Genomic DNA, 17,080 nt, shown 5'->3' on the forward strand with positions numbered 1-17,080 from the left:
TTCTCTCCTGCATCTATTTTCTTTGGTTTCCTTTCTGACTTTTACACACCTTTCTTTCCCTTCTTGTATTCCATAGGTGTTCCTACCTTTAATTTAGTTGTAAATCCCAGTACCCTTCCATTGCGCCAACTGCTGTGTTTCTACATTTTCACTGTCATCTCTATAAACCTCCATCTTTCTAGTTCTCTCCCTGGAGTCTTCCTGATTGTTTTGTATATAACTATAAACACATAGTGTATGTGTATATATACATAAATATATATATTATTACTGACTTGTTTGCTTCCCAGTAGCATTCAGAGAACTGTGTGCACGTAGGAACCTATTTGTAGATTTACAGGGTGTCTGCACTTGGCTGTTTGTTTTCTGTTCAAGAAGGAAGAAGCCATTAAACACTTCTATAGGTCAAATTTGAGAAGGAGTCCCTACTTGCCTTCCATTTTAATTACAGTGCTGTGTATATGTGAAACAAGTATCTCCCACCTTATTTTAAACTATTATAGTCATATATATACACCTGCTTTGGCTGTCATCTGTCCTTGCAGAGTTAGTTGCTCTGGAATACAGTGAACAGCAAAGAGCAACAAATTACTGTGTGAGATTAGAGGCATCTCAACTCCAGTGATTTTTGCAGATGTTGATTAAAGTGATGAAGAGCATCTGATACTCAGTTGGCTTCCTCTTAATCTAAGAAGTTACATTAGTACAAGTAGTGGAAAGGTCTGTACTTCTATAATAATCCCCATGCTTTTTTTTTTGCTTTTTTTTTTTTTGAGATTGTATCCAGTGACTCTAATATTTGATCTCTCTAAAAACTAACAATTTCTGATGGTTTTTCTTCTACCCTTGCTGTATATACTAGCCTCAGACCACTTCACAAAGTAAAATGTAAATCCTGCCTTCTGAAATGCCTGTGCTTTAAGAGCCAGAATTGTTTTTTAATTTCATTTCCAGCAGCTGCACACAAGGCAGCCAAGAGATAAGGTTCAGAGAAATCAGCTTCTGTTGGTTTTAAATTGGCTGGCATAAGGACTGAAATATGATATATAAAGAAATGGTAAATAACAGCAAAGCCTTAGTTAGTCAGTTAAAAACCACTGTAAAATCTTCAAGACATAGTTACTTACCTTTTTACAGAACATAAAGAATAGTGAGTAAATAATGAATAGGATAGAAATGAGTGACTGGTGTCAGGAACTTAATTTTATATGGTTCTACAAATCTAAGGGGTTTAGATTTTTTCAGTGGCTCATTAATAAAAACATGCTATTATTATAATGGTTACTACAAGTTCTTCTGCGGAGTTATTTCCTGGCATACTAATTGCAGGAGACTGGCAAAAAGGTTGTAGTTTTATAGTTTTGTATTTAAAAAATGTCAGACTTCCTCTAAAATGTTTTCATTAGTCAGAAGAGACTTAAATGGGCATTTGTAATCTTCAGTATTAAAAAATAAATCAAAGTATTTTTTTACCCTCTCTCAGAATGTGTTTGTAGTCAGAATGTAGCCTGTGTTTTGCAGCAATATCTAAGTCTCTTTACCTAAACACTAATTCAGTCATACACTGTTGCAGGTCACATGAAAAAGCCCCGAATTCTCTGTGCTGCATTTTACATAACAGAGTAAGCCAGCTGTACCTGCCTGGCTTGCTGAGCTGCAGAAAAGCAAATTTTGGGGGTGTTTTGTGGTGAAGGGAGACATATTAGTACTGGAGAATACAGTATAGACAATTCTTGGAAGTACTTAAAGTTGTCTTTTACTCTCTTCTCTCTGGGAGAACTAAGCAACTCCTCCCTACCTGTAAAGTTCAGTTTCTTGAGTCAAACCACCTGTTCCAGACCAGAATATCTGGATGCCATGTTGTAATAACAACACTGTTTTAACAAAGTTTTGCCTGCTTCCAGCTGGATGAACCAGTGTCCACACCAACTTCAGGTGGTATTAAGCGCTGTATGAGAACCACAGAGAGTCTGGAGATAGAATTCAGCTGTAAGAGAGAACTCTTTCTGAAAGGCCACCTCCATGAATGCAGTAACAGAACCTGCACGAATTACCTGTCATAACTTTGACTGTGCACTGGGTAAAGAGATAATCCCAAGTTTTTGCCTTATAAAGCAAATATGCTTTCTGATAAATAATAGATCTGTAGGCAGAAAACTGCTGAACTCATCTCTGTCTTCTTAGAAGTAATTCCACTGCCTATGAAAGCATTTAATGTACTAGTACTGACTGCAGGAGACTGTCATAAACATTCTGATGTGTTTTTTCTTCTTTGTAGTATATGAGAGCCCATAGTTTTCAACTTTTCAGAACTGGTAGCCCCAAGGAAACTGTGAACTGTTGCAGCCATCTTTTTTTTAGGTATTTTTATGGGAATAGGAAAGACAAGGTTGTGTGCATGGCCCAGAGTATCACTGCTCCTTTGGACACTGGGATCATGTGTGCATTTACAGTAGAATCCACAGTTACTAGAATCTTCTCACAGAATCAGGTTTGATGTCGACTTTGTTACTGTTTCTTCAGAGAAGAGACTTCTGTTTGTGTCACTGGAATTGCAACCTTTCCTGTGCAATCGTGTGTGCATCTATTTTTATAGTAATTTAAGATGCAGGGTGAGATTCATCTCACCCAAGTGATTGTGGCTACTTGAAAATTCTGGGGCAGTAAGCAGCATTTTCTAACAAAGTTTACTTTAGGAAGTCTTATAAAACAAATTAACACAGACAGTCTAGTTAGTCAACTTTCTTCTTACTAATATTTATGCATTCTAATTTTCATATTTGTAGATTCTGTCTGGAACTGCTACAGACTATGAGAAATCTGAGCTTTTAGCTTGCATGACTGTGTAATAACCCACTTAAATCCTTCCTTTATCATCTGTACTGAGGCTAAAATGGGTGCATTTGCAATGTTGAAAGGAGATTAAATCCTATTTCAAGAGGATACAAGCTTTAATTATAATTACTGACTGCTTTCATACTTTCCCAAAGGTTGGAAATTTAGCTTAAATATGATAGAATATGAATCTTTTTAGAAACAGTTGTGCTGTAAAGGTTGGTTAATTTTATTTTATGTAGTTAGTATCATTTTTCTGAATTTAAAACTCTTCTGAAAGGTACTTTTAAGCTTTTTGACCAGATGTCAGTAACAGAGAGAGTTTAGGTGTTCAAAAAATGCCAGTGGAATTGTTCTATCACTTTCTTTTATGCACTAACATGCTGTCAGTGTATTGCTACTGTGCCATTTTCTCATGCAGGTGGCACGTTATCTGTAAATGCATGGAAGTCATGGCAGTAGATGCAACATAAGATTGTAGGTGAAAAAAAAAAGCATAAGGTAGAACTGTGATTTTGAGGGATTAGCAAAGTCATGTCAGAACTTCTCATAAAATTCCTTAAGGACATTCTTGGAAACTTCCTTTTACAGTCACCTGTTCAAGGCAACCAATGGACAGGAGGAAAAAAAAAAAACACCTAATGATCAAAGCTTAATGTTTTGGAATTCCCAAATATTGAAGAGGTTGTTGAGATGCAAATATTAAAAAAATCATAACTCTTATTTCTATTTCAAAGCCCTCAAAGTATTCCACAAAATAAAATTTGCGAAATAACGCTGTCAAATAAATAATGGGATAGTCCAGAGCATTTGGTGTTTCACACCAGTACAGCTCTGCAGACAACTTCGAACACACTTCTCATTGGTTCTGGGTTTGGCTCAAGTTTTAGTGGTTATGAGCAACACTGTACAGTATTAGAGACTCTTAAGATATCCAAGCCTCTGAAGTGAATCTTCTCTTGAGTTTTTCCTTAAATACTCCAAGTACACAGGCAGGGCTTTGAACCCAGAAAGGAAAGTTTTGCTAGAAAATGAAATAATTTAAACTCTGAGCATGACAAAAGTAGAAATAAAAGAGAATTCAAAAAAATTTCCTTCTGCCAACAGCATTCTGGAGAGTCAAACACTTTGCTTCAGGCTTGGAGATCTCTAAATTCATGAGCCTTAAACTGACATTCTGAAAATGTAGAGGATCCCTAGGTAATGTTTTTATTCCTTGCCTTTGAGGCTGAGCTGTGATCTCTCCATCCTCTTACCAGCAGATTCCCAGTCCCTATATTTTCTCAGGTTTCCTGCTGTGTCTCTGGAAGAGGAATATGGGAGGTTCCTTTCAGCTGAGCAGGATTTTTCACTTACCAAACAGGAGGCAGGTTTTTCTCTTTTTCAGCACACCCAACCTCATGCACAGCAACTACTATAAGTCAAACCATTAATTTTATTTGCTGACAGCCACAGTTTTTTAAAAGGAACATAAATTAGTTCATCAATTGGATATAAGTAGTCAGACACACTTAAAGGGGGAGAATTAAGAAGTCTTATTGGTCCTGAGCCGTGGGTTGTGAGTGAGAGGAGTACTGTGGTTCTCAAACCTTGGTGTACAGGGAATTGTCAGGAGAATCCCAGGTTGAGATTTGTACTAAATGTGATGGAACCATTTCTAGATTTGCCACTTACTCATCCTTCTACGCCATGAGAGTTGCAAGTCTAGTACAGTAGGGTTTTGTGTATTTTGTTATGTTTATTCCATTTTTTCAAGGTTTTCAGATAAATAAGTTAATTTAACTTTTTTCCTTGTGCGATTAAGAGGACATTGGTTTTTTTGGGGTTTGTTACATTCTTAAAGTACAATACATAAGAGTTTGAGTTAAGGAAGGCTTGTAAGAATTGTTCATACAGTGGAGGATGGAATTTTAACAAATACAGCAATTTTTAAATATTATTTACCTTGTTAAAAGGAAACAGGCAAACAAATAAGTAAACAGAATAAGAATATTGGTGAGAAATTAGTGAAGTAATGAATATGTAGAATTCTGTATCCCGAATTGAGAATTTATGGAAAAGCATTCAGCATGTCAGACACCGGCATGGTTCGCAGACTGGATGTGCTATCCTTTTTTCAGATGCTTGTACCACTGTGGAAAAACTGAAGGCGTGGTCTGTGGGTGTTTAGATAAGTCAGAGTTGGCATTCTGGTAATGGACACAGGTGGCAGCCACCACTGATACCTGATTTTTAAAACAAATTGTTTTACACAGAACCACTATGGGCTGATTTACTATGGATTTGTGTTGTGTTTCTGTATCCTCCCCTGCTGTGAGTTCAACTTTCCTCATGGACTTCCACCTTCCATAAAGCCTCCCATTTGTCCTTTTTTGTCTCCATAGCTCTTGCTTCTCTTTTCACCCCCATGCCGTATAAAAATCATCACCATTTTCCTAAGACCCAAAACAATGCACTGGTCAAAAAGCAGCAAGTGCTGTAACTGGGTCTGAGATAACCAGGACAGCAGAACAAATGGAACAAAACCCAGAGCTCATGGTACAGCCCTTTTTTGTCCTCTGGAAGATACAGGCAGGTCTTTCTCTTCCCTCCTCTATCCAGATGCTGATTTTAAAAGAATTCGTGAAAACATTGGTTCTTTCAAAATTTTTTTTTCAAAATCATTTTTACTGATGTTTCAAAATTTTACAATATGTATTTGAAATTGGCCAGCAGTTCAAAAAGGGAAGAAAGAAAGGTTGGGGAAAGAATGGTGAGAACAGGCCCATAATCCAAGTCACGTCATAAGGCATCATTGGAAAACAGGCTAAAATAGAACAAAGCTAAGCTTAATAAAATCAAGTTTTAAACTTTCTCCTGTTAAACCATTTCTTATGTGTAATTACACTACATATGGGCACTGTTGATATATGTAAAGTTTATTCAGTGAGTTTTTCCTGTAAAAACTCCAACTTTTTTAAGTTCCTGTTCCGGTTGTACCAGATGAAGTGAAAGTTTCCTCTTCCAAAGTTCAGTTTACCATGAGCCTTTGCTTTATTGATTTTTTATTCTCTTTTTTTTCCCTGTTTATTGCCCCATAGGAGCAGTCTCACAGGTGCTGGACAGCCTGGAAGAAATTCATGCACTTACAGACTGCAGTGAAAAAGACTTAGATTTTCTTCACAGTGTATTCCAGGATCAGCATCTTCACACACTACTAGATGTAAGTTTTCTTTGATAAACAATTTGTGTTCCTGTACCTCTTGTTCGTTGGATAGTATTTTGTTTTAATCCAAGTATATTATATTTTCTTTGTTTCATACCAAAATCAATTTATTTAGGTGTAGAATGCAACAATCAACTAGCACTTTACTCAAAAATACATTTTAGGACTGTGCACACAGAATATTTTAGAATATGTGAGTGGTTAATGACTTGATTTGAGTTATTGGATCTGCTTTAAAACACTTCATTAGAATAGCTTTTTTTCTTTTGATAAGGACTGGATTTTTGTTTTTATTTTAAAGGTGAATTGCAACTTTATACAGATTCATTTTAATTAATTTTAATTAATATACTAATCTGAGACCAGTTTTAGGGATATTCTTAAAAGTATGACATTTTTTATGTGAAGCACCTGGGTATGCTCATTTCTCTCCTACACTTGAAGACAGTAGGCTCAGTCATTTAAATCTCTATTATTCTGTGGTTCACAAGAGCTGTTACTCCATAAGACAGCGGTGCCAAAACCCTCACTGAAGAACAAATTCAAAACCACATCATGCTGTCAGTGATTTCTGTATCTACACAGTATTGGAGTTTAAAATAAAGGTCCAAAAGTAGCAGAAGAATCTTTCTCTAATGTTTTTTCTGGGATATATGGGATGTTGAAGATAGAGGACTTACTGTCGGACATGACCAACTTTTTCTAAAGCAATCTACACAATGCACTGCAAAAAAACTCAGGATGGACCCAAATCCACAGAGACATAGGCTGTGTCCACATTAGCAAGTACTGCAACACAACAGTAACAGATTTGTAGAATAAAGCAGTTGTTGACTTTGGGTATCTTAAGAGCTTTTACTTTATTCTAGCTATACTGCAGTCCTGTGGACTGGTAGGTGAACAGCATCTATGTTAGTATTGTTTGAGAGTAGATATGGTATGGTAACACTCTGTGGTGAAAAACAAAGAATGTGGTAGGTGGGCATAATCAGATTAATTTCAGAAATTTACTCCTGAATCAAACCAAAATGCCCATGTGGATGGTGACCATTTTATTACCATGTCTTAAACTGAATGGCTTGGGTACCTTAGTGAATATCACAAATCTAACACGGTGTCTGTAGTTTTTACCCTGTGGAAGACTCGCAGGAGCAGGAGTCATTCCAGCTCTCTGATCTGCAGGTAGATGATTCTGAAAAATCATTGAATGCTTTAATTCCTCTATGCAGCTTTGCAGGGGTATGATCTGAATATAAATGGTACCATAGGTCCTTTGGTGTCCAAACTCTTTAAAATGTGGTAGATGATTTGTGCACTTCTTACAATTTCATTAATGAATAGTGGGTCACTTCAATTCTGTGCATTCTTCAAGTTTAAAGGATTCAGATCCACACATACTTCCTTCTGGAAGCAGGCCCAGCTGCTGGATTCTGAACTGGCCTGCCTGGGAACACAAGTCTGCTGGTAAAGCTTCCCCTCACCACAGCTGCTCGTGTGACTTGGGGAAGCAGAGATAGTTAGTTAGCTGTTAAGTGATGAGGGCGTTGCTCTGGCAAACTCTCTACAGTTCTAATCTTTGTTCTTGATAACTGTTTATGCATTTTACATTGAACAGTCATTGGATAAAATTACATGAAGCATACAGGAAGAGGGGACTAGGAGCTCATGACTTTCCTGAATTGTCTCCAACAACTCATCTTGCAATTTGCATTTAAGTATGAATCTTTTTTTCCCCAGTGTAAAGTCATCTAACTTGCATTCCAGATGCTTAAATTACTGTTTTTATATTGCAGATTGCAGTATAGAAAGGTGATCAGGCACTATGAACAAGAAATAAAAAAATCTGGACAGAAGTAGGATAACATGAGTGTAATAAGTACTAAAACACTTCTGTCACTCATGCAGAAAGGTTTTAGATATTTATTAACCATTATTATGTTATCATATAACTTCTTTGGCTTTGTAAACCACATGGCCTTGGTTTAAGTATTTTGCTGTATGACAGGTCTACCAGACATTAACTCATGCTTCTGCAATGCTTTTACTTTTTTCTATCCTTGACAGTACCAGTCTGGTTTATAGTACTTCATCCATGACCTGTTATTTCTGTAATGGTGTGTTGTAGCTTTTTAAACAAGAAAAAACTGCAATGAATTTGTTCAGTTTTCCCATTCTTTGTCGTGATCGTTCTCTTACACAGACAGGGATGCATTTCATTGCCCATTATAATAACTTATCTGTGAGAATAAAATGCTATCAAAAAGCATTTTTGTTTTATTATGCTATGTTGAGGGGGGATGATAGAATCTTTGCAAAGATACTTCAATTAGAATAGTAGGAAATTAAATTATAAAAGGTTTGAGTGTCATGCAATACATATTTGAAAGACTGAAGCAAATTACAGACAGTGTTATTTGGAAGGGTAGCTTCTTCATGTCCGTAACTTGAATGTGGGAGATTGGTTTCTGTTTATTAATTGATACTATTCCAGTTTCTCTCTCATATCTGTGAAAAATTCATCAACTGTACTTTGATGAAGTTCTGTCAAGAAAACTCTTTATTCCTCTCAGAGTATTTGGGGCTACTGAAGCCACCAGACCAAGTAACCTGGGAAGCATTATATTCCACTAAGTAGGGATTCTCTAATCTATTGTGAAGTTGTGGCTGTCACTTGGCATTAAACTACTGTTCCTGTTCCGTGGCTGTTTTCCACAGTTAAATTTGTTCTCATGTTCCTGCTCATTCTCAGGAGTGCTCCTTATTTTTAGATTAGGCACATGAGGGTAGATCATGCCTGCTGCTGAAATACCTTATTTTGCTTCTGAACTAACACTTTTTCTGAAGGCTAAATGAGAAAGGGCAATCTTTGTGTTAAGGGTGCAGGTTTACCCACGTGTTGGGTTTTTTTCAGATCACAAAATAACAGTCTTCTTTCTCAGTAATTCATTAACTTAGGTGTTATGAGGACAGGCACCTCTGAAGGCCATAGAAGGCATCATCCCATCGATTGTTTTTCTTTGATTCATTTCTGTATGTCTGTTGTGATTGCTGTCTTAAGACTCTCTTCCGGTTTACTTGAGTACCAAGGCTGTTCAAAACAAGGGGAAAAAAGATGCCAGCTACTTAGAAAGTAGTTTATATTCACTCTGGGCCAAATCCTGCAATACAGCAGCATATCCTGATGTAGGCTTATTGAATAGTTTCATTGTGTGTCTTTTTCTTCATTTTACAGAATCCTGCTATTGTTTCGAGTGGTTTATTTGTGCACAGAAGTTACACAATTCATTATTAAAAACTTAATTTTGTTTAATGAGGAGAGTAAAGGCCCTTCTAGAAACAACGGTTTAGAAATACTATCTTAAAATTTTATTGTTTAGTAATTGGTCTTTCTTGTAAAATAGAAGACTAATTTGGGGTGGGTTTTATTTTTTTTTACTTCTGTCAGAAATGTGATGATCAAAATTTTGGTGAATGATGTAGGACATTCCTGTATGTGACTTAAAACTGGGTTTATGACTATGTAAAGCTTTATTTATAGGCTATTTCATTCTTGTATCCAATTTAGATGATAAAGAATGTAGTAAAGTATATAAATAACTTTATGGAAAAACAGAGTTAAATTTAAGTAGTGAAGCAGTTTTTTTATTACCCCTGACAGATTTTTTAGAAACCTTATCAAATGCTTGAATTAAATTATTTTTTTATTGACTGTCATGAAAGAGATCATGGGGAGACATTGCTGACTTATGTCAGCAGTACTGATAAAGAAGTTGGAAAGAAATGTGAAGAGGTTACTAATTTTAGAGGCATTTGTTTTTCTGTATCATGACAAAAGATTTTAATGATTATTTGTTTTGAAAAGTATAGCAGACTTCAAGGCTGTGCCTAATGAGGGAGATCTTCACACGTTGTTTCATCTCTATCTATGCATCAAAGGAAGGAGGGTTTGCTAAAATGCAAAACCAGAAGCTGCTGTTTCATGCAGCTGCCTACATTGAAGGAGTCAAGAGAAATCATTCTCCTGTTGAGTCAAGCAGTTTGGTCTCCTCTCCAGGGATGCTTTCTGAGGGTGATTCTGAATGCAGATGTCGTTCGATTTACAAGGGAGATTTTTGCTCAGCAGGAGAACAATATCAGCTTTTGTGTGACTGGGGCCTCTCTGTGCTACTGGCTTTGTCTGCATCTGTCTGTCCTCAGGCAGATAGTTCTCTAGGCTGGTATCTTTTGGCTGTTAATTTAAGAAGTTTGTTACATAGATGGAATCGTTAAGGTAGGTGTTGTTATTTCTGCAAGTGTATCTGTGATAGAAGGGTTATGAGCTTTTAAGGAAGTTTATTTTACCTTTTACTGGCTTAACACATTACACACGTATGGTTTTAAATAAATAAGGTTAAACAAAATTTGGAGTAGCCATTTGTGTCATATCTATATGTGCAGCCACTTCTTTTATTTTGAGTTTAATTTATATTCTCAGTGCATATACTTAAGGCATACTGATTTTTCAAGAGAATCTCATTTTTTATGTGTGTTATCCCTTGTTGCTAGTGGTAATGTTTCAAAGGAACATGCATCTGTGCACACTTCAGAGTTTCCTTAGGATTTCTTTTGAAGTCAGTCACCCAAACAGATTTGGTCCTGAAGTCCAGACTTTTAAGGAAACATATTTTCTCTTTTGCTAGAATGAATGTTATTGGAACCTCAGTTTAGCTTCTTACATGGTTGGCTGAAGCTTTCTGCTGGATTTATTTTGGTTTGCTCTGTTTATCCTCTCGATGCTGGATGTTGGCACAGTAAATTTGAATGTCTTTTGTAAAAGTTGCAGTTATTCAGCAGCATCCAGCCATTGCCGATACTAAAGTTCTCTGTTTGAAAATGCTTTAAACTCTTCATGTATCTTTCCATGATTTGCTCTTTTCTGAGCAAGGTGTATTATTTTAACAACTTTATTATATACTTTGGAATAAAAAAAATAAAGAAAACACAAAGCAAAAAACATTTTGTTTTTTATTTTCAGGATGCTTTCATTTTCTTCTTCATTTCTTTTGCTATAAATCATGAGCAGACTGATGGAATATCTATCATATTATACAGAAAATAAAATAAAAACAGCAGCTCTGTATAAAAAGTTTAAGTATTTTCATCAATCATCTAATTTCACTATATTTTGATTTGAATAAGGATGACTTTCTATGTGAATCATATAGTGTGGTTCAAGGTTTTTTGGATCCACATTGGTCCTTACTCTCTTGAATACTGATTATGCTAAAACTTATAAGGGGAACACGTTTTAGTGAATCATGAATGCTTTTCTTTTGCAAAAGCAGATCAGAAAGTGTGTTACATGTTACACATCTTGCTTAAACTCCCTCAGAACGTTATGCTTGAGTGAATTCTCTATAATTTTTAAAACACCTTTTTGTATTTTTAATTATCCTTTATTTTATATGTTTGTAAGACAAAAGCAAATGGAAAATACTTGTTAAAAAAAAAAGAAAAGGAAACTGTGTTGGCAGAAAAGCACCTTGCTATTTGGGGAGTCAAGTCTGGCTCTTATCCCAGTCCAGCAGAGGCAGCACAGCCCCAGGGAGTGGGAGGGACTGTCCCACTGTGCAGTGGAAACTCCTTTCCCAAGTAGTACAGAAGGAACAGTGGCCAAGCCTTAGGGAGAAGTGTTTGAAGAATTCCTTCAGCAGGTGGGCTGGATCATCATCACCACACAGTCCATTTGTACTCTGAAAGGTAACTTCTTTAGAAGCTCTGTATGAAAGAACACTGAAAGCAGAGGCTATTCTAGAATTTCTTCTGCATTATTTCATAATCATTCTCTAAAATACCTTCCATTTTCAACTCCATATCTCTGCTTTTCGTCTTCTGTGTTACTGGGTAGGTAGGTAGATCACTGTGCCAGTCAGCATCATCTCGGTGTTTCCTTGTTCTTCCTGTTTCTCTGCCATGCAAATTTATACAGGGGATTTGCCTTATATTTTATCTTCTGAGCAGAAAGCATTGTTGTTCTATACTTTTATAATATATAATAGTAATAGATGAGTTGGTCTCTTAAACCCAAGATTAATACAAATAAGAGCCAACAGTAACTTTCATATTGATTGAGAATAATTTTTCAGATATTTATTTATCCGCCGCTTTCCAACAATGCAAAATTCTGTGTGAGTTTGCATGACAGTGTGATAGTTACTTTGCTACACTTAACCTGTTTTCTTTTTACCTAATGTTCTGTCATTTTGAGTATTTATAAGCTTCATACTGGTGTGGTGAATCATCAAGTGAAATTCAGCTTAATAAAGTGTGTGCTTTAGATGGGAATTGCACTACTTAGCCCATTCCTCTTGGCCTAATGTCATCTTCCCTGTGTAGATGGTGTGTCATTGTGTCTGTGCTTGTCTGTGTGCAGCAACACATCTTTCTCCAAAAGCATAAATCCCTAGACTCTTTTTTGTATGTGGAATTAAAAATTCCCATGATTACAGTGTATTTTTAAGTTATGGAGGGGGCGATATGTCAAAGAACACTAAAATTGTACTCTTGCTACTTGTAGAACATTTAATTAACCTCACTGATACTGTCTTGAGAGAAAAAAGATCATTTTCATATTCGACTTTCTGCATTTTCTTCACTTATTATTATGTTATGTGTAGTTCAGGTTAGATTCAGTTCCTTTTTAACTCTGAGGGCTACGTGTCGTGTTTGGTTGGGGTTTTTTTCCTTATAAAGCTTCAGATTTTCAGATTTATTATTTCTCCAGGAGCTTGGGACTTAACTCTGAGAAATTACAAAAATAAAGAAATGCTACAGCACCTGTGATACAGTCCACAAATCTTGAATAGTACTTCAGCTTTGTTAGTGCTGGGAGCTTTCTTCAGTCTACACTTATTTTACATTAAAAAACCCAAAGGCAATATACTTACAGCCCAGTAAGCTCTGCTTCTGCCTTTGAAGTCAGTCAGGCCTTGCTGCCTCCTGCTTCCAGTTCTTCAAGTACTTGGCTGGTGCATGTTGGCTCTTCTAGGTACTAGTGATCTCATTGCAGTGCATTTTTATTCTCAGTATATCATTGCAAAAAATTTACATGAATAAGGAGAAACAAAAAGGGTTGTTAACGCCAGCATTATCACCTCCTGGTGCAAGGTATGCTCCGTATCATAAAGCAGGTGAGAAGCTGTGTTCTTCACCAACCTACTGTAATCATTGTGGATTTAACTAGTTTTAAGGATTCTTTATCCCCCTGAAGTGAGGTCCATGATCATTAGCATACTTTTCTTCAGGGTGATGAACTAACCATGAAGAGTTAATTCAACTGACTGAACTGGAAATGAAGCCCATGTAGGCCTAACCTGAGTCTGCAGTTCCTGCTGTTGGTCATTAGTCCGTTCTGGAAATGAGGAGGGGGGGAAGATGTGAGCAGAGTTTATTCTGTGGGGTGTATCAAGGTGTTGTCCATGGAACACTTTTTAAAGCCTTTCTGTATTGAGGGCTTGGTTTTCCCTGGTGGTTATTGAATCATTTAAGTTGGAAAAGACCTTTAAAATCATCAAGTCCAGCCATTAACGCAGCACTGCCAAGTCCATCACTAGACCACATTCCCAAGTGCCACATCTACACATCTTTTAAATACCTCCAGGGCTGGTGACTCCACCACTTCCCCAGGCAACCTGTTCCAGTGCTTTTGACAACCCTTTAAGTGAAGAAATTTTTCCTGATATCCAGTTGAAACCTCCCCTCGTGCAACCTGAGGTCGTTTCCTCTTGTCCTACTGCTTCTTACCTGGGGGAAGAAACCAACCCCCACCTGGTCACAACCTCCTTTCAGGTTGTTGTAGAGAGCAATAACGTCCACCCTGAGTCTCCTTTTCTCCTGGCTGAACACCCCCAGCTCCCTCAGCTGCTCCTCACAGACTCTTCACCAGCTTTGTTGCCCTTCTCTAGACACTCTCCAGCATCTCAATGTCTTTTTTATTTACTTTTGTCTGATCAGCTGCTTGGTGTCAACTTTAAAAGCTGTTTTGCCTTGATTTTTTTAAGATCAGCTTCTATTAGATAAAATGAAGATGCAGAAAAGTAAGATAATAGGATTTTTGTGTCCTTGAAATTATTAATCTGTTAAAGTACCTTGTGAAATAATGGTGTAAACCCATCTTTCACAACAGTTCTTCTAGGACATTCCAGAACAAGAGTGAGGGGGGTTTTTATTGGGATCTTTGAACTTCACTGTATTGGTTTTCCAAATGCTGTGCTAGTTTTCTTGGCACTGCCATTTGCAAAGCAGTACCTTTATTCCATCCTAGTTTTATGTATTTCATCTTTGCAGAAGAAGTTAAAACATTTGCAATGTGAACAGATTAAAATCTGATTTATGATACAGGAATTGAGTTGAGACCCAAAAAAAAAAAAAAAAAAACTGAGGATGTCTTGTGTGTAGTGTAGTGGAGGACTGGAGGATACCCTGGGTATCTGCAGTCAGCTCATGGCAACAGAAGTTGAAGAGGTCTAACCTCCTTTGAGGAGGTAGGAAAACATCATATTCAATCTACTGAAATCTAAATAATTTTTGTTTTGTAACTTTGAAGTGTGTTTAAGATTATCGTGGGCTTTTCTTACCACACTTTACAATTTGAGAGAACATACGTTTTACTACGTGTATCACTTATGATCTGGCATTTTGCTAAACTGCAGCCTCTCCCACTTTGGCACGCTGTGTTTACATGGGCCTGGCATGTCTTTAGTATCTGCTGTCACTTGTTGAGAACTGCAGCTTCTGCAGTCAGTAAAGTCTTCATGATGAAAATTAATATGGGATTTTCCTAAGATATGAGACAAATTACTAGGGTAGAGTCCTAGTTGATAGTGAAACGTAATCCTGTCAGACACTGGAGTCTGGACATGAATGAAGCACTTAGGGCTACCTGAAATTAAATAGAATGAAAAAATGTCTTGTGTGATTTTGAGGAGTAGCATAACTTCATTATCAATACTTCTGTGAGACAAGTTGAAATAAATAAATTGGTTAATTGAAACCTTCTTGGTAAATGTGAAGCAAATCAAGAGGCACAATTTTAAATGACAGTTGTGGGGGTGAAAATGCACATACCCTGTAGTTCATTTTGTAAAAACATAGTCCTTTCCTCAGATCTTTTACCTCTGAAGTGCTAAGGCTGTGATTTTACAGAGTAAGTGCATAGCACTTGATAGTTTCTGCTAGAAAGAAATACATTCTACAATACATTCTACAATTTGTTTGTAGTTCACGTACACTGGAAGTAAAAACTTAGCCCCTTGCAAAGAAATAGAATATATAAATCAGATGTTACTGAACCTCTTGACACTTGACCATGGGGTCTGAACTAGTATAAGCATAAATGTGTCCTTGAATCTACTTTAAACTATATCAGTTTCAAAAAATAAAATTAGATCAAAGATTGATTTAGAACAAACTGTAAAAATATTTAATGTTCTATGAAGACTGTAAAAAACCAAATAATATGCATAAGTAGAAATATTTACTTTATCATTAAATGCTAAAATTGCTACCTATCCAAACTAGCAAAATAAGAAATAACAGTTTAAAAATGGCCACGCCCATGTACATCAGCACAGTGGGTTCAGTGTGTGGAGCTGCACAGATTTGTGTAGTCCTAGTTTCAGATTGAGCTTTGTGTGATTTCCCCACAGTTCAGCACTGCCTGCAGGTTCACTGCAGCATTGGAACCTTTTGAGATAATTTAACTTGGACACGTTTTCACTTTTTAAGGTTTAGATACAACATTTAGCTATGTAACAGAATGGAAAATCTTCTCCGTGTTCTATACCTTAACCTTCTAGTTCCCCTGGTGTTTCCAAGCATACAAAATATGTCAATGCAAAATTTAGATAATAAAATATTGAGTGATAGTGCACGTAATGCCACAGGACATCTTTCCCTGTTGCTGACACCGGTGAAGGCCTGTGGCCTTTCCTTCCAGCTGTCATGTAACCAAATTGTAACTAATAGACAGACCCTGTGAAGGCAATAAAAATGCTTTCTGGATTCTTTTTTACCCATTGGATTACTACAAAGGAAATGCTGCACAGTCCTTTGGCTGTGCACTTCTCAGGAGTTGGGGGCACGTGCTTTCCCTCTGAAAGGAAACCTAAAATCATTTCATGTTTCCACCTTAATTAAACAGATACCGTATCTCTCACCTTCTGTCTTTTAAGTTATGTTCATCCTCAGCAGAATGAACCTTGACCATTTGTGTTTTACTAAGATGCTGGAATGCAAAGGTTGATCGTGCTCCTATTCTGCAACTTGTGTGTCACACAGGAGAAGGTTTGAAGCTGTGGAGGGCTGTAACCTGTAATGCTATAGAAGTACAAAGTAGAGTCTTGAATATGCCTTGGACTTGGATATGGGATGGGACTGTAACCTGTGCTGTGGAATTACGCTGGGAAGTAAATGTTAGGTCTCAGATGCTGAAGTGGCACCAGAGAGCTTCAGGCACAATCCTTAGCAGTGAAAAACAGAGGGTTTAAAAGAGCAAACTGTCTTTAAACAAAGTTGAAGATAAAGCCTCTGGTGACTGTGACCTTGTTATTCAGTGTGTTTTCCAGTAGGAATTGATAGTTTCAGGGATGTGTTTCTTTGAGAGCTTAGAATCCCAAGGAAGGAGGCACTCATGGGAATGTTACAATGTTCTGCATGGAAAAGGAGATGTGAAACAGAACTGGCAGAAGAAAGAATGAAGTGGTCTACCAATTATCTAATTGGCTCTTTAATTTTAGCCCTTCTTTGACTTTACTGCTTGTGAATATTATTTCATTCAGTGGATCATGGATTTCTTTCAGACCTGCAATACATGAAATCTCAGGGGTAAATGGAGAACCAGGATAGGGAGCTGTCGGAAGTAACAGCAAGCCTCTTTGTTAGTAAATGTTTCTGTGCAAGAGGCAGCACCCCCACATGAGAATTTTTTAGATGGTACAAAAACCTAAAAGTGATGAAAAGCAGCCCTCTAATATCACTGTGTTGCATGTGGTTAAATTGTTC

The 17,080-nt window shown here is 36.9% G+C and overlaps 1 protein-coding gene across 11 annotated transcripts in view; it reads left to right on the plus strand.

The window, feature by feature from the left end:
• Positions 1-17,080, plus strand: part of CASK (calcium/calmodulin dependent serine protein kinase) — a 201,447-nt gene that overhangs the window by 136,937 nt on the left and 47,430 nt on the right. For all 11 annotated transcript variants that reach the window (XM_027635964.1, XM_027635988.1, XM_027635954.1 and 8 more), the window contains one exon: positions 5,916-6,037. In XM_027635964.1, coding sequence (XP_027491765.1) covers positions 5,916-6,037 — 122 coding nt within the window. The remainder of the gene's footprint in view (positions 1-5,915; positions 6,038-17,080) is intronic.

This window comes from Corapipo altera, unplaced genomic scaffold (assembly GCF_003945725.1).
Source record: "Corapipo altera isolate COAL_440 unplaced genomic scaffold, ASM394572v1 0, whole genome shotgun sequence".
In the NCBI taxonomy this organism is placed as follows: Eukaryota; Metazoa; Chordata; class Aves; order Passeriformes; family Pipridae; genus Corapipo; species Corapipo altera.